The sequence below is a fragment of the Haemaphysalis longicornis genome, unplaced genomic scaffold (assembly GCF_048455015.1).
Source record: "Haemaphysalis longicornis isolate Haplotype H1 unplaced genomic scaffold, Haemaphysalis longicornis Haplotype H1 scaffold_2, whole genome shotgun sequence".
NCBI classification, from domain to species: Eukaryota; Metazoa; Arthropoda; class Arachnida; order Ixodida; family Ixodidae; genus Haemaphysalis; species Haemaphysalis longicornis.
The window spans coordinates 136,655,608-136,677,923 of record NW_027526295.1 but is presented as its reverse complement, the minus strand read 5'-3'; the positions used below and the strand labels follow the sequence as shown (position 1 = coordinate 136,677,923).

Below are 22,316 nucleotides of genomic sequence, written 5' to 3'. Positions count from 1 at the left end.
CCGTCCTGTCTGTTCAATGTCCTTGTGGTCTTCGCACCCAGAACTGATGCACGTACCAATGACCTCTTGAAGAGTGGTTGGAAGGTAAAAGTGGCTATGGTGCAGCTGTTCCACTAGTAGAAACAGAAAATCCAGGGTGGTTGGGTATAAAACAGATTTTCACCCAAAGGCCAAATTGGGCATAAAACAGCACATCATCCTATCCTAACGCAGAATGCAAACACAAAACAGTGCGGCACTTTTCTGCTGTATATGTGGCAATTATTTGGAAGCAGTCTGTACCTGCCTTGCTGACATAAATATAAGCGAAGCAGGCATCATAAGTGGGTAGCACAGGTAACAGCTGTAACTAGAGCTTCTATGTACAGTTAAAAAGCATTGTGCGTTTCGTTGTTCGCCCTTCACACAAACTTAAGACTACATGCTCAATAAATTCTTCTGAACGGAACATACATATACCGACACACGTCAAAATATGCGACTACAGATCCCACAGGCTAGAATGCACTACTAACATACTGAAGCGGAGCTTGCACGCTCTAGTAGATTGTAAAACCATGTTGAAGCACACTAGGTTATCTAGAAGTTCTGAGTTATTAGTCACTACTGCTAGGCATATTCCATCACAACTATGAGATAAAAGCGACGGCCGGAAGCACGCCGGGCAATACACGAAGCAGCACAGGCACCAATGTCGAAAGCTTGCAGGAGGCGTGACGCTCGCCTTCCACTCTCAGATTACTTGGCACAAACGGGTGGTGGTGCTGCACCAAATGCACCACGGTGAGCCAACTTCACACAAGGATCGCACGGAAAACACTCAGCAGCAGTTTGAAGAAAGCAACCAGCAAGAAGGGCACATTGCAGGAGCTTCAAAATAAAGCTGGGCTACTGATTCACTGTAGCTCGTTAGACGCGTCCTGTTGGCGATGGGCAGCATAGCTGAGCGAAGCGACTAAAACCTGACCGCAACACGGTCGTCGTTCAGTGCGCGTTGCAACACTTCACACAAGGATCGCGTGGAGAACACTCAGCAGCAGTTTGAAGAAAGCAACCAGCAAGAAGGGCACATTGTAGGAGCTTCCAAATAAATCTGGGCTACTGATTCACTGTAGCTCGTTAGACGCGTCCTGTTGGCGATGGGCAGCACAGCTGAGCGAAGCGACTAAAACCTCACCGCAACACGGACGTTGTTCAGTGCGCGTTGCAAGTGTTGCCAGCGTAGCCGTGAGGGGCAGCGTTCAGCGTCGGTTGCGGTCAGGACGAAGCAGTGTTGCCAGCACGCGTTTGTAGAGTATGCTGGCAACAACGTCCGTGTTCCAGTCAGGTTTTAGTCGCTTGCGGTTTCAGCCGCAGACGGCGGCTGCAGAAAGTTGCTTGGAGATCGACTGCCTTCTCGCCCCATATGAGAGGGAAAGAAAAAAGGGCAAGGGCTCAAGGGGTCTTTTCTCGCCACTGCCGACCCCGTGCGCACCCAGCTCCAGTCGTTACACCGGATCGTTTACCTGGCACACTGCAGTTGTAGACGTAAGTATATGCGCAAGCGCATGCTTGTTCAGTCGTAGCCTGTTCTTTCTCCGTGGTCTGTCCAACCGAGACCCGTTTATCGCTGTATATTCAAAACGAAGCGCCAGAGGCGGCGTTTGGGCAATGTAAGCGACATACAAGGAAGGTGTGCAGGAGCAACTCGTGAGTATTTTCTTGCTTATAGGCCCGTGCACACTTGCGACGAACAACGCGATTTCTGTCGCGGCGACAAATTGGCCGAGACCGAACGACAAAACGGATCGCCGGGCGGCAAAAGTTTCCGAAATCGCGTCTCGTCGTCGCAAGTGTGAACGGGCCTTCGAACTATATAGTAGGCAGTATTGATGGAAGAATCGATGTTACGGGTACGTTGCATGGAAACGATTTTTGCGCGCTTTGTGCAAAGCAAAGTGAATTCGGATAACTAACCTCGCCCACACTCGAATGATCTTCACTTCAGCCGGGCAAGTGAGGTAGCGGCTTGGGCACGCGAAACAAAATAATGTGCGTGTCACGTTAGTTCGCTGGGCGAAATTTTGAAAAAAAAAGCATTACATTTGCCCCTAATTGCCTGGCGATGCGATAATTATGTTGGGAACGCCGGGGTTCCTTAACGTGAAAAAAAAAGGGGGGGGGGGGGTGCAGCCAGTGCAGCTACTTCGGAATGTAGTCGATACAAATGCAAACGAACAGGTCAGAATGCACCCCTTGGTAGCCTATTTTGCCGCTGGTTAACTTAGACGGTATGATGGTGTACCTATCGCAAAAAGTTCGTCAGACTTCTGGGATATATTGTTAAAAGCTGCAAACCTGAGCCTTTTGTCGTAGCTTTCTTCGCTGGCGAGTAAGCAACCAGACAACCTGCGTGACTATATAGCCAACTTTGTTAGAAAGGGGCACTTTGAGGGCTGAAGGTGTCACAGAGGGTGGGAAAAAGTGCGCTGTTCGAGTACATGCGTTCGTTTGCGACTTCAATTTTTGAAATGCATTAGAGCAGCATAGCGCGTTCTTGAGTTGTGAGAAATGCACCCCAAAAGGCTGGTAAATAGCAGCTGGTAAAGAGTCGAAGTCACTTTCATTGCAGGCTATGGTTTTCAAGATACCCTCAAACCAGGAAAGCCGCGGAGTTCATCGACGATGAGTGCCAATCCCGAGACCATAGAAACTGGTAAGTAAATATTGTGTAAATGGCTAGCGGGTTTAGCGAATCAAAATGGAAAAGCGAATTCAATCGATAACGCACAGCACAACAGGAGCTGGAATGACCAGGGCAGGTGCCACTTTCAACTAAGCCGATAAAGATCCGAAGGACGGAATTGGGGTTAAGAGGTGTGGGAGGTACTTGGTCATGCTAGCGATCACCCACTCCCTCTAAAGGGAACCGTTCCGCCCAAAAGAGGTCACTCTGGATACAGAATTTTGCCTACTGCGCGTACTTTATCAGAAGTTTGGAACCAACACGCTTTCATTGGGGTCGCATTGATCATGCACAGCCGTCGTTCACCGAAATAAAACCGACATGCTTCGAGCAAAAAGGCTAGTTCTAGTACTGTTCATCGGTGGTGCGGTTTCGAAACGCTTGAATCAAAGGCTTTTACAGCCGTGGTTCCAGGCGCTCTTCCCAACTTTTGAAAAATCCTGTAAATGCTCAGCAGTGATGAATAACAGGGTGCGTTTCATATGACGAGGTAACAACGCCGAGCGTGAAAAAACAAAAACCATGGTTAAAGTGAACGCTAACAAATTTAGTGGCTGCAATGATACGCATGGCTTTAACTGAAAAACGGAACCTTCCTGCATTCGTGCAAATAAAAAAAAAGAATGCCCGGGTTGTTGTAAAATGCTCAAATTCTTCCTCCTTTCTTCCCCTAGCCTGTTCCAAGCATGTATTAAACATGTCACACAACTCTTTTCAGTACTGAGAAAGACTAGGATCGAAGTTGTTCGTTTATCAGTTCCCACTTTGGTTCCCTTTATTACGTAAGTAAACTTGGACCACTATACACATTCGTGTTTAATGGGTGTTTCTTTTGTGTGAACCATCTGTAATACCTCTGTAGCACTTTGTGTTCTTTTTTAGGTGAAAGATCTGCCGGACTGGAGGAGCAAACGTCGCTTCTACAACCAAGCGAATTTTCAGATGGGTTGTTTCGATTCAGGTAGCGGTCATCTATATACAGTTGGACAGGAAGAAAATAAGAAAAAGGTCCGAGAGGTTAGTATCCGTTCCAGAATAGTATTTGGTGAGTGTAGAAAATTTCTGAGAGCGTATTTTGATTTGTTTTAGTAGTTCAATTTATGAACTGCTATGCAGCCCATAACTAGTCGCGCCCTATGCTTTCCAGCTGCTGCTGGTGTGACGCAGGTCACAGTCGATAGCGGGCCACATCATTGGTGACTGGATCCACTTTGCGAATATTGTGCTTACAGGAACCCACAAGGTAAGCAATAAACTAATATTCTCAAAATTTAATAGTGCATTTATATTTAAATGATTTTCATCCTAATCTCTGCCTAATAAAAATACATGAACCATGCAGAAGACACAACACTCCGCTAGCGAGCGACTTTGACGAATAATCACTAACCTGTATAGGTTACTGACTCGGGAGATTCACGTTGGGAGTCAGGTGACCCAAAATTTTATGCGCTTGTTTTCTTCCACGAGTTGCTGCGTAGCTGCTTGTTCAGTTACTCTCCTTTTAGTGCGTGCGTGTGTGCATGTGCGTGTGTGTGCGTGTGTGCGCTCGTTAACTAAACAAATCCTTAGGCGGCGACTACTTTTTCGCGCAAAAACCGCCTACTGCCGCAGCGTACTGAAGTAGGAATTGTTTGCTTTTTCCACACAGACGCAGCCAGCCCCTGGATGGAGCCTCCTCTCCTGCACAGCAGCAGCAATGGAATGTAAATTAAAAAAATGTTGTAACCATGCAAAAATAAAATAAAATTTTATTTGAAATTTCACTTCTCCTTGTTATTTTGAAAATGCTTTAAAATATATCGTAACCGGCAAACGTGGATAACAGAAACAATGCTCCACGATACACATTCCACACGTTTGGCAAAACGTCACTGTAACGTTCCTGGTCCACATTCTGAAAAGGTTTTGGAACGTTAAAAGATTGTTTCAAGCGTGTTTTCTGCAACGTTAAGTAAATGTAAATCCAACATAATTACTATGTTGTCGAAATGCTTCCTCACAGTTCCAATGATGTTTGACGAAACGTTACTGTAACGTTTTTTAGTTGTTCTTAAAAGGTTTTTGTAGGGTGCTTCTGCAACGTTAGGTAAACGTAACTCCAAAAGTATTTATATGTTGTAGAAATGCTTTCTTACTGTTCGCATAACGTTTGGCGAAATGTGATGTAACGTTTTACATTGTTTTTAAACGTTTTTTTAACGTTATTAGCTTGTATCGCTGCAACATTAGGGAAATGTAACACTAACATTAATAATATGTTGTAAAAATGTTTTGTGGACGTTTAAATAATGTTTGACAAAACATTACTGTAACGTTTTTGATAAGATTAGTTAAACATTTCAAAAAAATGACATTAAGAACATTGCTCTAACGTTAGCACCAAACAAAAAAAATACGTTCTTCTAATGTTTTGGTGCTACTTGGGTTGTGACTTTATTACGTGTAGTTTCAGTAAAATATGCTGTTGGGCTAGTTGGTGCATAATGAATTACGAAAATTGCGCTGAAAAGACAGAGGACGAAAGACACACAATGCGCATTGTCTGTCTTTCTTCCTGTTTGTCTTTTCAGCGCAATTTTCGTAATTCATTACGTGTAGTGTTGACTCCAGTGTAATTGCAATGTGTTATGAAGCTGTTGTCTGTCAGCCATTTGATCAGCGGTCTCATTGCCAGTTATTCCACTGTGCCCTCGTAGGCAGGATATAGTTATAGTTACCTTTAAAATAAGATTGATCATGTAGTCTTTAGAGGGCCTTCCTGATGACAGTGCCTATCCATCTTCAACACATATCTGACAATATCCAGAAAGACCTGAAAAGTTGATGATGATGGTTTGTGTTTAATGACGCAAGGCCAACATGGGCAAAGTGTGCCAGAGAAGAAACTAAAACCAGACTTCGAATGTTAACGACAGGCAGACATCTGCAAATTTTGTGTTGTATTTTTCATAAGTGGGCATGGTGGAAATTTGACACAATGTTCGAATGCTATTGCCTATCCGATGACACAAGAGGGATGAAAAAGTAATATCAATTAAAGTAGGCTTGCGATGCATGTGCGATTGATGATGATGGCTGGATGTTCCTGGCACAAGGCCAACTAGGGCGAAGAGCGCCAAAACGGTGGTTAGGTATGAAGGATGTAAACATAACTCTAAAATCGTTTAAAAAACAAAAGTAAAATCAGTAAAAGACAATGAGAATGGCTGGTGTAAAAGGCCAGGTTGTGATGGTGCATGGCATGAAACCAGGTTTAAAAAACTAGGCGTGATAGGAAATGAGGTGTAAAAACTTGATTTCGCAGAAACTTAAAGGTGCGTTGTCGAGGAATCATGGGACCACCCGCTAAAAACAATACTGGGATGCATGTGCCATGGCGCTCGTAAAATGCATTTGTCATTAACAAGTTACTTTTTTATTCGTTACATAATTGACTTCACCTACGAGAATTCACATAAGCTGGGTATTTCAAAGGAAAGGTCATACACCAAAATTATGAAAGCATGCGCTCTTAGCAAGCCATCAGGGGTATTGAAGTCATGCTTCACAAGGTTGTTGCGCAAACACTTTATTAGGTACGAAAAATCGGACACACAAAGTGCAAGAAACGACTTGGACTTTTGGGATGCCTAATACGAGACTCGCTGATGGTTGAAGTCGCCTCGGTTCTCAAGACTTTCCACATTCCGTGATTCCGTGAGGTGCCGTCACGTGTTACAAAGTCAACGAGGTGGGCACTCCCGCAAGAATAAGTCTGCTTGAATTTTGGCTAGTTCTTCTTTGCGAACACTGCAAAAATTTTTGCAAACACCGCAAAAAGTTTAGTCCCCTTGCCAGCAAGCGGACCAAGCATGATTAGCATTCTGTGGTCGCAGGGCTCACGTTTTGGGCTGTTGGGCGTCAAATCTCCTGAAGCTGACAAATCTGCCGATTCGCACTGACGGCGTGACAGGCAGGTGCACAGAAAGTTTAATTTCATCAACAAGTGCAAGAAACAACTTGGATTTTTGGGATGCTTAATACGGGACTTGCTGTTGAAGTTGCCTCAGTTCCCAACTTTCCACATTTTGCGATTCCAGGAGGTGCTATCACGTTACAAAGTCAACGGTTGGCATCTCCCGCAAGAATAAGCAACAGATAGAATTTTGGCTACAAGTTCCCCTTCAACAGTTCTGTCAGTGGCGAACACCGCCACTTACCAGCAAGCGTACCAAGCATGATTAGCATGGTCGCAGCGCTCATGCTTCCAGCTGTTGAGCGTCAAATCTCCAGAGGCGCACAAATACGTCTATTCGCACTGACGGCGTGACAGGAACATGCTTTGGAAAGTTTAACTTTATAAACAAGGAGCTGTCCGCGCAATTTGAAAGAATCCAAGATTTTGGTAACCTTGTTGTGTGCACTGAGCACTTTAGTACAGAAGCAGAAGCCAGTTTTGTGCGACGCTAGGTACTTATTGAGTCTTTACAAGGAAGGATGAAAATTTTGTTTCTCTGCATGTGCCTGCAGAACTTGTAGATCTTGATGTGCATTATTTTACACTCGAATACCCAACCTTTGGTGAAATTCAATCGTTGAGTGCTCTTTGTGTTGGAGGTGCAAAAAAATGAAGGGCAGCTTGTTGGAAGATCCATGATCTTTACTTCGAAGTTATCCCTTCAGTTGCTGAATTTTTCTCGTTGTGTTCAAGCGTTCTTTGAGGTTTCCCAGTTGAATTTTCATTCCACGAAGTTTTTCTTTCATTTGTGAAGACTTCTTTCGGGTAACTGCGCTTATCACTTTTGCCTTGTATTTCTTCCGCATCAGTGCAAGCCTTGGCATGGCGCATAGTGTACACATGGCTCCTGCACAAACAGAACAGAAACTGTGAGCAGCTGTAAGTACAACCTGTAAGTACAGCTGCAAGTACATTTTGAAAATTTCTGCTTCTTGCTAATGCAGGAGGGTGAACAATTCCCTCGCTTCAGCGCAGAAATATTTCCCTTATACTGAAATTTGTAAGGCCCCACATAATTCTAACCCATCAGCTAGTTCACACATGCACCCCCACTAACAAAAAAATCAAGCTATGGCATTAAATGTAAACAATATAATGTTCATGACACTTTTTATTTCCTGTGCGAGTGCTGTGGACGAAGGGGTGTACATGCAGAAGGCTGGAGGTGATCCCTCAGTTCGTTGGAATCGGTGAGCGGCAACTAATGAACTCCAGTCGGGCTTTGATTGAAGACAAAAGTTATTTACAAACTCTTTGCACAAAGCATGAAATGCAGTTCTACTTAACTTCCAGGCATTTCTAAAAAACGGATGGCCTTTTTGCTTCCCACCACCTTAATTCCATCAGAGAGAAAGAACTTCTATACTACCGGCTTTGGGTCAAAATGCAGACCACAAACTCTTGATGAGGAAGTACTTATTTTGTATTCAGTGATTATAATTATAGCCTCTTAAAAGAATTTGGTCAGTGCGTGGCATGATTTTGCAATGTTATCTCTTCGCATACCTTTTTCGGGAACTTTGCTTTCGCAGTTGACGCTGTAGAAAATTTGTTCTTACGTGCATACAGAAGCTGTTAGTTGCCCAGTCAGCGAGAATGCGACCACTGCTCTGCGACACAAGTGAAGGAAGTTGGCCGTTTTCATCTCCGCTTCAGCCTCCGCCATGGCAGTACATTCTCCGCAATATTCCGCTTTTTGCACATTCCAGCAAAATGACTGTCTTAAATTTGTCTTCACTAATGCTTGCTGTTGGACAGCATACACAGTTAGTTTGCGAAGGACAATTTTGCGAAGCACATCAGCTTCAGGCGCATCATCAGTGTGCAGGGGTGCCTCACCAATCTTTTCAAACTGTTTATTGCTTTTTAGACCTCCTTGATGATCAATTCTTGGTGCTTTCGGAGTAAATCCTTGCTCTGGCTGGTAATCTGCACATTTCCCTTTTACCTGCTCACATCCGCTTGGTGCTTGCTCGTCGATTAGGTTGGAGTGCACTGTTAGCAAAACAGGCTGGTCTCGGCCTGTTCGATGCTCAGGTGCAGCAGTCAGCTGGCGTCGATCTGAGGGCACGGAACCTAAACCCAGCATTCCTCGTGCATAGCCCAGCCATTCTCACCTCTCGGCCATTTATACTGTGCACGTAATTACGCTTCCCCAATTCAATAGAAATGTGTAGCCCTTAACTGCGCTCAAATCCACAAGGAATTCTTGTCCCATTGGCAATTTTTTTTACCATTGCTGTCTAAGTTGTGGGCTTCTGAAAACAGTGAAAGGTTGCTCTGGCAGCTTCTGTTCCTGTAACTCGCGTTACAGCCTGGAATACAGCGTGAAATTTTCTGCTTTATTTTCATTGCCTAGAAAAAAAATACAATAACAAAATTTCTATTCAGGGAAGCATTCGAGAAGGCTGAAGCTATGTAAGGGGTAACTGCTTGCTAATTTAGTTACTCTCCCTTTTCTTGCTAAGCGAAGCAAAAATCTCACATCCGTAAGCCACCTTGGAAATTGTTCTTGGCTGCCCCAAGCTTTTCCCTAGGTTTTATTAACTTAACTGAATTGGTTGTCACGTGATGGATGCTGAGGGCTGTTTTGACCAGCTCAGAGATGGACACAGGAAAGCCATTGACATGTTTAACAAACAATACATTTATTGCACATTTGGAAAAACCCTAAAGCGAAGCACTCAAAAAATCAACTACACACAAATGGTAAACACTTAAACCCCTTACTAAAAGTCCCAAAATACAATTCAAATCAAAATCAAAGTCTCTACAATAAAGTTCTACACAATCAGTTCAAATACACTCATTACATCAAGTCCTAGGTAATTGCTTTACCCCCACAACTCAATAGTTGTGTCCTACGACTATGTCCCTACTGGACTGGACTACTCCGGTCATCAGCGCTGATGTGTCGCACCCGTTGTGTTGCCGCAACTTGGTGGTAGCCGTCGTGTCCCTTGTTGATGCCAGCGCTCGATGCGTGTGGTCATTCCTTGGAGGGCGTGGGCTCCACGCGTTCCAACGTGTTTCCTCGGTGGCTAGCCCCTGGTAGCCACTGCTGCTGGAGGTCCTTGATGGTGGCGCTCGATGCGCACGGTAGTTTCTTGGATGGCGTGTTTCTTCGTTGGCTACCCCTCGTAGCCGCTGCTGGAGGTCCCAGGTAGTCGCAGCCTGAGCGCAGCCCTTTGGGGCCGTCGAAGCGAAGGTCGACAGAGCATAGACATTGGCTGCAGGTCCTCGACCGCCGCGGCTGGGGCCACAAAGACACAGGTTCGTGGTAGGCATAGTCGGTGGCCTGTCCACATCCCCCGGCTCGTTCCTTTAAGCTAACGTGCTCCTTCCACCTCGTTTTTTGCCTCCCCCCCTTCTCTTTTTGCGCCCCACTTTTAACCCCTCTGGGTTTGATCCGCGGCACACTCCGATTGGCTCCTTTCCTTTTCATGTCCATATTTGGTCATCACGCCACTTTTCTCCTGCGCGGCGTTCTTTGATTGGCTGACCACTGCGCTACCATATTTGGCCATGATGCCTCGATGTTTAGACGTGGCGTTCGTGCATTTGTGCGTTCCCGGCGCTCACTTTAAATTTCAGTTTCTTTGTTGCCTTTTTTTTTGCTCTCTCGGGGGGCGGTTGATGCATCCCACCTCCGGGGGTACCTTGACACGACATTTGTAATTTTTCTAAGTATTCTGTTCATAAATTCTGAGATCCTTGATTGCTAACTACATAACTATCACTACTATGCGTCCTGGTGAAACATTTTGTACATCATAATACAACCATCCCTTAGCGCGTTTTCAAGACACGTTCTGAGACTGGGGACGGTTTTCGGCAGTTGATAATGATTATGACGGTTGGATGTAAGTGGCGCAAGGCCAACTGGGGCAAAGAACGCTAAAACAGTGGTTATGTATGGTGCGTGAAGATGTGAACACAAAAATCGCTCAACAAAAGTAACATCAGTAAAAGACAATTGAGGATGGCCCGTGTAGAAGGCCAGGTTGTGATTATGCATGATATGAAATTAAGTCTAAAAATTTTAATTCTACTAAATATTTAAAAGCATGCTTGACAGAGAACATGGAATTGTCAGACAGAAAATGCTGGGCCTGAACAAATGGGGCATGAAGGTATGCCAGACAACTTGTATAACTGCTATGTTGCAATATTTTTTAGATGCGAAGCATCTCATGCTCGGGGCTGTGTCCCTCCTTCCCTCATCGTCGTTGACCGCCGTCCGCACTCTACTGTGCATGCGCGTGTCTTCAGCCCCGTCAGCGTTTGGGCTGACGTCAGCGCAGTCCACTGTAAAAGAAATAGTTAGGCGGCGCCCGGTTTCGATTCCACGACTCTCTGGCCGCAACGGGAGGTACATGGTGCTCTTCAGACTGCGCTACAAACCGAGACGGGAGCATGTGCTACGAACACGCCTTATGTACTTCACTCATTCGAGATGGTCGAGTCCCTGCTCACCCTGGACGCGTCCTCCTGCCTCAGGCGCCCTCGCACGCAGATGCACGCGCACACGCACACGTGCTACAAGCGCGGGAGGACCAAGTGCCGCTTCGGCGCACCCTTCGTGCCTAGTGACTCCACCAAGATTTTGGTCCCGTTCCACCCGCTGGCAGACGATGCCGACCCCGCAGAGAAGGCGGAACAGCAGCGGCTAAAGATGAATTATGACGAGATGCATGAGGGGCTGGAGTTTGGAGAGTTTGCCTCTGTGGCCGAGTTCCTGGCCAAGTTCGGAGACGGTTCAGAGGACAAGTACATGGCCATCCTGAGAGCTGGGTTTGCGCAGCCGTGCGTGCTGCACAAGCAAACGCCCGCCTAGAAGTTTGAGCACCTTGCCGAGCACCCCTGGATCGGCAAGGTGCTCGAATCCAACATAGACCTGCAAGTGATCCTGGACCATTACGCCTGCGCAATGTACGTTGTGGACTACGTAAACAAGGCGGACCGAGGCATGTCCAACCTCCACAAGTCGGTCGTGCAGATCCTGGGCGAGAACCCAGACATGGACTACGCCTCCGTTCTCCACATGCTTGGCGTGACCATGCTCAAGGGAGTCTAGATGTCTGCGCAAGAGGCAGCCTGGTGCCTCCTGCGGCAGGAAATGTCCCAGAAGAGCCGGGATGTGGTGTACATTCCAACCTGCTTTCCGGAGGAACGCGTGCAGGTGCGCAAGACCAAGGAGCTGTCCAAGCTCAGTGCGTCCTCGACTGACGTGTGGAAGCCCAACATTGGGCAGAAGTACACTAGGGCAGACTGCAGGAATTGAATGACGTCTGACTGGCCAACTTTGCGAGCAAGTACCGGAAGGGTGCCGGCAATTACGACGTCCTCAGAGACCGTCCCGTAATCATCCCCGGCCATCACTACAGCAACGCTAACAGGGACGGATGCCTCAATCCCAGCGAACTCAACACCTTTCGCGTGGCCTTCTGCAACGTAAAGTGTGCAATCATAGACGAGGTCAGCATGCTGTCTGCTGATCAACTGAGTGCGGTCGACTGCCGCTTGCGCCAAATCACGCAGAGATTGGACCAGCCGTTCGGAGGTCTTGACATGATCCTGTGCGGCGACCTGAGGCAACTGCCGCCCATAAGAGTGAAATCTACAAACGCTGTAGAAACACCGACAGCCTCTTCGGCACTACCATCAAGTGGCACTACCTCGACTACTTCCCGCTCGTCCAGGTGGTCAGGCAAGCGGACATGGCCTTATCCGGCCTCCTGACCATGATCGGAGATGGAAGGGCACTCGCCGAAGACGTTTTGGCTACTGGAGAGCAGATTCGTTACTGCGGAGGACGCAGCACGTACTGCACACTGCCAAGAACAAGGTCGACAAGATGTCTACCGCCGAGTTTGCAAACCTTCCGCGGGAGATTCTGCTCGTGCCCGGTAAGCCCTACATGATCACCGCGAACATCGACGTCATGGACGGGCTCGTCAATGGTGCGGTCGGCAAGTCAAGCTGTGCGAACGACGAGGAGAGGTGGCAGCACAACAACAAGACGAAGATGAACTCGAAGAAGAAGGAACCGACCCAACCGCCGCCACCGCGGCGTTCTTCCTGAGGCGGCTGTGGCTGCAGTTTGACTTGCCCACAACGGGGAAGCTCGCTCGTCTGCGGTCCAAGCACGCGGTGAACGAGGCCAGGCGAAACGGGTACGATGTGGAATGCACTTGGATTCCCATCGAGCCTCGCTCACTCACGGTCACGGTAGAGTGCAAGTCTGGCGTTGCCTGCAGGCACAGACAGTTCCCCCTAGTGCAGGCCAGCGCCATAACGGTACACAAGTCGCAGGGGAGAACGTACTCCGCAGTCGTGTACGAGTATGCCAGGAACCCTCAAAAGTTGGTGTACGTTGGGGACTCTCCATGGTCTCACGAACCAAAATTACGGCCATGTTGGCCAACCAACGGAGCCTGTAATGGCAAGCCCACTCGGTTCTGCTAAAGCCATGCTGGCCTTTGATGGCACCCTTACGACTGGCTCCCGTGAGGCCTTCGTGGGTGCATATTGCAGTTATGTTTGATAAATTTGCAACCAGTGCAAGCATTTGTAGTACAGCATGCTGGTTCACTGCGTAAAAGAAGCCTTGGCAACACTTCCACTGTATTGAAATGAGTGCTTGTGATCGCTTTATGATAATTTGTTACAGATTGCTGAACTTGCCTCCCTTGGAGGAAAGACCATACCTGCATCCATGAAGGCCATGATGCTACATTTCCTAACTGATGAGGTTGCTCAGCAGTTCAGTATGGACGACTGCAAAGGCAAAGAGAGGTTTCGGGGCCTCAAGCTCTGCCAAGTGATTGTCGGTACGCATAATTTTGAGAGGCAATCTGTTTGTTCCAGACATCGTTATACTTCCAGACTCAGTAAGGTGGAGAAAATTCTTGGCTGACAGTGTGCAGTCAGAAGTTGAAATCCACATCAGCAAGTGGCTTAGGAGGGCCAAGGAAAGGGCTGCCTTTGGCCTGAAGAAAGCTTAAGTGAACGAAAAAAGTTGAATAAAAATTGATTCCTGTGGTTATTTTTCACTCACACAATATACCGCATTGAGCCTAATTGCATGCACAAGCAAGCGGTTCCCCCTGGACCACCGGTCTTCACCAGGAACCCAGGCCCACCCTGGTCCCTAGGAAGGTGGTATCTCCTACCAGTGCCTTATCGCTGCTCGTCGCATGTCTGAACGAACGTGTCACCAGCACGCTGACCATATTAGGCCACGCTTCGCAACCGAGCTTGCAACCTCAGCCACCACTTCAGAAGTCCAACCTGCAAGGGAATAACAGCAACACCGGTCACTGCCAGTGAAGACCAGAGGCTGATAGCGTCACCAGTTGCATGATGTCCGTAGTGCCACTGTCAAGTTCGGTGCCTCTCTCAAAGCCAGCCACTGCAGACCCTCCGGATGAAGCAAGACTGGCTCAGGCAGCCCCCGACATTGCCACACCTGCATCGACACCTGGGCCCAAATGAAGTATGTGACAGTGAAGACCACTGGGCCATTACTCGCATAGTTACCAGGCGTCGTCTTGTTTGTGTTGGACAAACAAACTGGGGGTAAGGGGTGTGACAAGAAGCATCTTTGATTGCCCATGCATAGTAATTCTTGACAGTGCAAAGTTCTTCGAAGGCGTGAAGTTTTTTGCTGCAATGGAGTTGCTTTATGCTGCCTATTATTGTACCCACACCTCCAAGGCCACGGCCCATGGTTTGCTGGAGCTGCGAGATAAGAAGGTATTGGTGAGGGGGAATTAGAAAAAGGAAGTAAGAATGCTGTTCCTTTCAAGGAGCTGTCAAACATTGTGGCAAAGGAGAAAGCACTCAAACCGGAGATAATGTGACAGAGGCTGTGCGCATGTGCCAGGAAAAGCACAAAACAACAGTGCATCTGCTGACAGACGAGAATGAGGATCTGCAGGCACTCCATTTTCAAGATGAAGGAATGAAAAAGTCGTGTCTGCCCTAAGTTATTATTTGCTGACACAATACAAATTGCTTGCAACAAGATGGCATGCTTTCTCGTAATTGTAAAAAACTGGAATGGTGACAGCGAAACTGTGGTTATTGGGCTTTTCGCTACAGGTGATGCTGACACAGACCATTGGTTTTTCATTGCAACTGCAATTCCCAAGAGATCATGGCTTAAGGCGAAAAGCACAAAGGGTTTTGCCTAGCACGCGTGGGAGGCCTGAAAAACAGTCACGCCTACTATTACCAAGTGCAGGCCCAACTGCACCTCGACATTGTTGAGGCAAAGCAGTGTCAGTTCTACATACATGTTGATGAAGGTAGTCACGTGCATGTATGTTCCACCCAAAGAGGGTATGTGCAATACAGAATTTTCAGCCAGCACCAACCCAAAGTGCCAGTAATTCAGTATGGTATTGATAATGAAGCAGTGGCGAAGGGGAGAGTTTTGGCCTTCCTGCAGGGACAGCATGACAATGCTTGGATTGTGAGCCATGTGGCCTCATGATAAATCCCAAGCACCCCCTACTTGGCTGCCGTCTCGATGGGATTTTCAGATGCGACTGCCATGAACCCGCACTGGTCGAAATCAAGTGTCTATACAGCCTGATGGACTGCAATCCCCAAGAGATCATGGCTTAAGGTGAGAAGCACAAAGGGTTTTTGCCTAGCACGCGTGGGAGGCAGAAGTTCACCCATCAGATTTTGCAGGGGTAGTGGGATTGATGCACGCTCAGTACCTGAAGTGTGCCCCAACAAGACGCACATTACCTGCCAACACAGAGCCCTATCGGGAAAACCCCGCATTTTCCGGCGTTGAAAAAAATGCTGGAACACGCCGGGAGCAACGGCTGCTTGGTGTCTCTTGCGATGTGAAATCTTCTTTCACTACTTTCACCGTGCCCCCTCTGAGCCACTCATCACAGCCACGATGAGAATTGTCAGTGTGTCAGTGTAGGTTAATTTCTAATTATTGCAAAACATTATTAGCACGCTATGGATTGGGACGGAAGAATCACAAACTAGTGGTTATCTTGTGTGTTTTTCCATCCCATTCTGTAGTGTGCTAATAATGTTTCATGATGAAAATTGGTATCATTAGCCCTGGATACATCGGCTCGACGAGGGAGGGTAAAGTCGACTGATGGGTTTAGCTTACTTTGACCCCTCCCGCATTTATACGAACTCCATCCAAAGAATTGAGGTGAGATGACTGAAGGGTTTCTAAGAAAGGAACTGTTCAGCACCTCATGGCCCGCCAACTCAGCCAGACGAGAAAGTCGGCCTGCGGGTTGAACAGACGCACTCAAACGACTTTTTGACTCACCATGCTTCCTTGAATCGAGTCGAAAAAAACCTTTTTTTCTCAACTGCCCCTCATTGAGTCCATGTATACAGGGGCTGTTGGCATAATGATGGCTAAGGTACATGTCACTGTAACTCTGCAAACATTAAAGCTATGAACCTGTGCTCAGTTAATGAACCACCGCAAAAAAATTGCTATACCAAGGTTTTTTTTTTTAGCAGGAAGCATGTTTGTAACAATAGATGTGGCGCAAGACCTGCCTAGTTATGTTGTTACCTAGCGGTGCTGCTGTGGTGCTGGAAAGATTGTCATGCTGTAACTGTGTTGTGACAGATTACCAATGTGAAAAAAAAGGCCAATAAGCACATCAGTTAAAGGGCTAGGTTGTAATGGCTAGATCATTCGTGATTTAAATACTAAATTTTAAACCCTGTATGCCTAACTTATTACAAACTTGTGTGTCAACATTCAGGCCAGCCTCTACTACACTCAAATTTTCGACAGCATGAAAACGATGTCACCTAACAGTACACGTAAGGAGAGTGCAAAATGCAAAATACTGCGTTTCAAACATAAGCACACACAACGCAAATGGCTCGCACGATTGGCAATTTCGGAAACAAAACTGAATAAAAAATGCAGCCATTGTCAGTGGCCGGAGGTGATAAATGTAATGGACCTGAAGCAGCCACGCCAGAAATGGTGGCCGCTCAGAGCCACCTTGAAATGCGCGTGTTCGCGCTGCGTTTCGAACAAAACATAGTTCATCGCTTAGGAGAGGAGGCTGAGGAGCAGTTTCATTAACTTTCGCTCTTCCCGAAGATCACGACCGATATTTGTGCGGATGTTTGCAACCATGAGCAAGGCTGATTTTGGTTCACTTAGCTAGTGAGGCAAAAGTCGCACGAATGTTTATACCCGCGCATATAACAGCTCTAGTTAGGTCGTCAAACTTTTGGAAACGTGTAAGGGACAAAGGTAAGGTTCGGCCAGCCCAAATATGGCAAATATTGGATGTGGAAGTGCAAGGGGTCAGGATTTATAAGAGATCCATTTTTTTCTGTAGTAGATGCAACGGGAACATTTGGAACTATTTTTTGAAGTAAAAATGTCATTTTGAAGTAAAAACCTTTTGACAACTTTGGAATGTTCACAAGCGCATGTATAGTTCGTAGGCTTGTAATCTCTCGTATTGCATTTAAAGAAATGGCAGATATTGCTACCTATTTGGTTAGTTTTAAACGTGATGGTGATGGTGGCACGGCGTGGAGGTGTAGCAAAGCGTCGTGCAGAGCGTCATGCAAGTCGCCGGAGAAGTGTGTGCTCCACAGGGCAGGTTCCTCTTTCCCGACACTGGCCACTCAGAACTTGTTTCGTGTCTCTCCGCAGGTGCAAACGTCGTCTGCTCAGAGGTACTTTAAACGATGGTACCTAGTGTGCTGTGTGCTTATGAAGCATAGGATTTCGCCATGGGGATGTTCAGAGCATAGACTACTTGTTTGGATCAAAATTGGGCAAAGAAAAATTTGAGTGCAGTTGGCCTTTAAGCTTTATAGTGTATTCTGTGCCCAGTATCAATATTCTGTGTATTTTGTGTGTTTTGCAGGTGCACCTTGGCTCCGGCCTTAAAATAAAGGAAACCCGCCTGAAGTACATAACGGCGAGTCTGTACTTGAAGGTGGCGCGGGATCTGGCTCGTCACTATTGGACCCCGGCCCAGATGGAATTGCGCTGCGTTTCGGGATTACCCTCCCGGAACCCGGGGGGCCCGATAGTGACGAGGGAGCGGGCTACGCCAGCAAAACTGGATGCCATAATGAGTGAGTGTTGTACTAGAGCTGTGCACGGGCCGGAAATCTGTGCCCGGGCTTGGTGCTTATTGCAGTACACCTGGCCCCTCCTGACAAAGAGGACAGACGGGCCAGCCTGGCCCGTCTGCGTATTTACAATCCACATCCCATAGGGGCTTGCACCTGATTGGGGCACGTTTGGCAGCAGAAACCTACCTTAAGCAGATGAAAAGCATCTAATTGAAATAGCAACCCAAAACGGGCAGCACAGCCCCACTGAAAAGTAAGTCATGCACACATGTCTACCACAGCTAGCCTTTGCTCACCTAGCTACTGGGGTGAGGTAATACATCTTCTGTTTTAAGGTTGCCATACAGCGGGCTGATACTAATTAGCTGCTCAGCTACTTTTGTGAACCTGGTGCCCCTAACAGCGTTGCAAAGCTGCATATTCCTAACTCAAAGATGCCACCATAGAAAGAGTCACCTTGTTTCTTGCAGCTGCGGAAAGTTCGACTCTTGCTGACTTCAAGAAGGATGTTATGCAGGCGTTTCTAGATACCAAGGCATTGGACTGGGCTAGTTGTTACATTTTTTAATGGCATACGCGACGAAGGGCTATGTGTGGCACTAACCATGTTTCGAAATTTGTGCCTTGCGCTACACGTGTGATTTATCACATCCCCTTGTCACTGTGTGGCAAAGCGTACATCGGTCAAACAGGCTGCTGTATCAGTGATTGCCTCAGAGAGCACAAGCTTCTCTTTCCACGAGTGACGGTGCTCATCTGCCGAGGCACTGTAGACAATGCGGGTGCACTCATGTCTTTAGCAATGTTGCCATATTAGGCCGGGGAAGCACAAAAACCCAAAGGGAAATTTTGGAAGCTTTCTATATAACGAAAGGGGGTAACAATTGTGTCAGTGACATGTCATTGCTCCTGTCCAGCAGAGAGATGAACTTTCTAAACGCTGTGGTTGATAGTTAACATTTGGTGACCCATGACTAGTCACACATGTGCATGTTGTTGCTGGAAGGTATTTCTATGCGTTGAAGTGCCTTGTTTGTTCAGTTGTTAGTGCCAGCTTGTCCCGTCGTTTTCTTCTGTGTCCTGTGTTTACCGCTGGTTTTTATTCCACTCATGCGTTTCTAGAATTAGGCTAGCGTAAAGTATGCAGTTGTGATGGGCCGGTTTTTCAAGATTCGTATGTGAGGAACAAGTTTCACTGCACACGTCCCACAGGTTTCAATGTGTTCGTTACTGAAAAAAATATGAATAGTCCGAAAGCACGGGCAAAATTTTGAAAAGTATTATGCAGTCAATGGTCAGGGGATATTTTTTTTTCCTCCAGGGGCAGCATCGTGGTGAAGCTCATATGCAGGGGTGGTGTGTATGAGCATAAATGTGGTAGTTTATTATTATTCTGACCATTTATCATGTGGAAAACAAAGTATATTTGGTGTTACTTTGCAGACGTAATCCAGAACATGGTCCACGAGCATCCAACTGATGTGCCGGCCGCAAAGAGGGTGGCGAACGGCCGTAAGGCCTTGCGTGACCTGTTCACCGAAGCTGGGCGGCACGCCCGTAAGCTCCCTGGGAAGAAGTCTCCTCCTGGGGAGGACAGCACGATGGCCACAGAGGCACCAGCAGCAGGGGCCCCCCCTGCAGCAGAGGCGCCAGCATCAAAGGCCCCTGCAGCAGAGGCACCAGCAGCAAGGGCACCAGAGTGACCAGCAGGGGCGCCCAAGATATCAGTGATGAAATAAACGGAAATAAAAGTTACTCGAGCTGCTCATTTTGGAGGCCTTACTGTATTAATGCATTTAAAAGCGACCCCAGTTGCTGCTTTAAAGTTAGGGCCCCCCATTTGCTGGCGCATGCCTGCAGGGCGCGTTCGCTGTATCCCAGCAACCTTTCCGGCGCAAGGCAGCGTCGCGTCGGGCACATTTCAGGGCCGTAACCGGCGCATTCCAGCTTCCAGAGCCCGGCGCATTCCAGCTGGCGTCCGGCGCATTCCTGCGGGCGTCCGGCGTATTCCGGTGTACAGGAATCGGCTCATTCCAGCGTGCGTCCGGCGCATTCCAGCGGGAATCCGGCGCATTCCGGCGTGCAGGACCCGACGCATTCCAGCGGGAGTCCGGCGTATTCCGGCATCCACAGCGCGGCGCATTCCGGCGTCCATCGTGTTCCAGCGCATTTCCGTGCTTCCGCGCGTTCCAGCTTTTGCTAGTCCCATAATCAGGCATTAGCTGGATCGCGCCGGTTCCGGCGCGCTGGGTTTTCAGACAGGGTTCTGTATTAGTAGCTTAGTTGGGAGTACGAAAGGGGCTAGAAGACCAAAAGGGTCATATATCTGGGAGGCGAAGCTTAGGATTTCTCTTTTGGTTCTTTTAGGTCCTTCCAGTTGGTTGAGCATGTGCTGTAGGGGTGGTTTTAGAGTGTCCGCCCTGGTGTTCCAGACCAGACCAAGGATCTTTTCTTCACCTGCGTCGAACTTGAGGGGATCACTCTCGCTGTAACTATCTCGCAAACGTCTGCTGTTGGTAGTCCATTTCGTCAAGCGCATTCCCGCGTCTTGTAAAATGCGGAAGCAATCGTTCACAAGTGACCTTGCCTCCTCGTAATTGCTGGCTCCGATTACGAGGTCACCAACGTAAAAGTGATCCTTCAAACGAGGAGCGATCTTCGGGTACTGATTTTCCACCTGATGGAAATGGTGTTGTAGTGTTGCTGCGAGAAGAAAGGGACTACTCGACGCACCGAAGGGAACTCTGGTCATTCTGTACTCCTCTATGTTTGACTAGTTTTCTTCAGGCATACTAAATGCATGGAATTACTTCATGATGAACACATGGAACAAGTGCCATGCCACCAAATATATGTGTATCACTTATGGCCCACGAAAAAGAGGTGATTGCGTACAGAAGCAGGGATAAACGAGCACGAATGCTTCATTAATGTCTACACACAGTACTGTGTCGCGGACATGTTCCGAAACCATCACCAATGCAAGCATAGACCGACTACATTGCTGATGGTCTAACCCCATGGACAACTGCTTCCACAGGGGGCATAGCAGGACGCCTTCCAAGCAGCTATTAACACTGTCCACACCTACCGACAAGTACTAGGTAGGCAATGTACTCCTGAAAAGTCTGCCCTCCTCATGTTGAGAAAACATATACACCGCAAAAAGACTGATCCAATCCCTGACCCAGATCTATGGATTGACAGCAAGCCAGTCCCCGACGTTGCGAGTCTCTGCATCCTCAGCCTCTACATATCGAAGGATAGCGTGTGGCAGCTTCAGGGCACTCTCTCATAACTGACTCATCTTGTGCAGCAGGTATGCAATCATAGTGTGAGGGTGGTGCCAATGAGCACAGAGAGAGGGAGCTACGTGACGAGGCGATCATCATCATCGGGAGTGAGAGAAGAGAGAGGAGTGAAATGTGAGGGGATCCCGGGGAGCAGCGGGCGAAATAAAGGCAGTCGGTCGCTGGGATCTCTCTGGCTTGGCTGAGTTATTGAGAGTTGGAACATGACAATAGATATGGCATGCAAGACTCAAACACCCTTCACAATTGTCAAGCACTACCAATCAACCGAGTGAATTACGGTACCCCATATCTCACTCTCAAAACATGACTGAACGCAACCATTCGCCAGGCTAGCCAGACCGTACTTGGCCCCTGTTGTATTTCATTGAAGCAGCTGCAGCAAACACAAAAGACAAGGAGAGGGAAGTGCCGGCGCCACACGTAGACAGAGTTCGAGTCAGCCTTCCTTCCTTTATGAATTACGAGAAGCCGCTGGACCCCATCCCCTGACACCTATCATGGAGATCGCCCCGTGGGCACCTTCAGAGGAGCCTCCAGGATTCAAAGGGGCCCGTTGGAGGGGTCACTCGTTGCCCTGAAGATGCCACCACACCAGTGTTTATACATGTGCTGTGACCTGCGGGGTCATTGTGTGTTGTGTGCAGAGTGCTTCCTCAAAGACTCAAATGTGAACACGACGCTCCCTCGCTGCCCGCTCTGAATGGATGCTTGCATTTTGATGGACGCCTGCAGCAAACCTCCCCATTCTTTTTAATGCACTTCTTTCTGCTTCTCTCTAGATTCTGCTAATAAACGTGCCGAGTCTGAAAACAGAACCCAGTTGAAGCATTTTTAGTTTTAAGGCTCCTGCGAGCCTGGCCTTGCCACTTCTAAACTAGACATGCAGCAGAGTTGTAGCTTGTTTATAAAAAGGATTATGCCCCTAAGCAGGTTATCCGTAAGCTCGCAAGTCAAAGAGCCAAGAAAGAACTACAAAATATCAACAACAGCCTCACCCCCCCAACCACGTCCACGCACAAACTTTTACAACTAGAGATGCGTAATTTTTAACTGCCTCTGTACCTTATTAACTCCTTCCAGGACAGAAAACATGTGAGGGCTGATAATGGGTTGGCCGGGAGTGGGGGCAGCCAGGAAATGTACTCTCTGGCAAGCGCGT

General features: G+C 47.6%; 2 protein-coding genes across 2 annotated transcripts in view; one reads left to right on the top strand and one right to left on the bottom strand.

Moving 5' to 3' along the window:
• Positions 1-6,980: 6,980 nt before the first annotated feature.
• The window catches only part of LOC144169255 (radical S-adenosyl methionine domain-containing protein 1, mitochondrial-like), a 110,234-nt gene continuing 94,898 nt past the window's right edge, over positions 6,981-22,316 (bottom strand). The window contains exon 15 of the mRNA XM_077698320.1: positions 6,981-7,572. The gene's annotated coding sequence lies outside the window, so the exon portion shown is untranslated. The remainder of the gene's footprint in view (positions 7,573-22,316) is intronic.
• Positions 13,198-13,732, top strand: LOC144168307 (uncharacterized). The gene is made up of 3 exons (XM_077697317.1): positions 13,198-13,245; positions 13,399-13,558; positions 13,614-13,732. The coding sequence occupies exons 1-3, from the start codon at positions 13,198-13,200 to the stop codon at positions 13,730-13,732; spliced, it is 327 nt and encodes a 108-aa protein (XP_077553443.1).

What these genes read in the sequence shown, in the direction of transcription:
- LOC144168307 (XM_077697317.1), top strand. Translation starts at nt 13,198, where the DNA reads ATGCTGGCCTTTGATGGCACCCTTACGACTGGCTCCCGTGAGGCCTTC. An exon ending in CTGGCTCCCGTGAGGCCTTC is followed by an intron (nt 13,246 to 13,398) that starts GTGGGTGCATAT and finishes AATTTGTTACAG; the next exon opens with ATTGCTGAACTTGCCTCCCT. An exon ending in GCTCTGCCAAGTGATTGTCG is followed by an intron (nt 13,559 to 13,613) that starts GTACGCATAATT and finishes TTATACTTCCAG; the next exon opens with ACTCAGTAAGGTGGAGAAAA.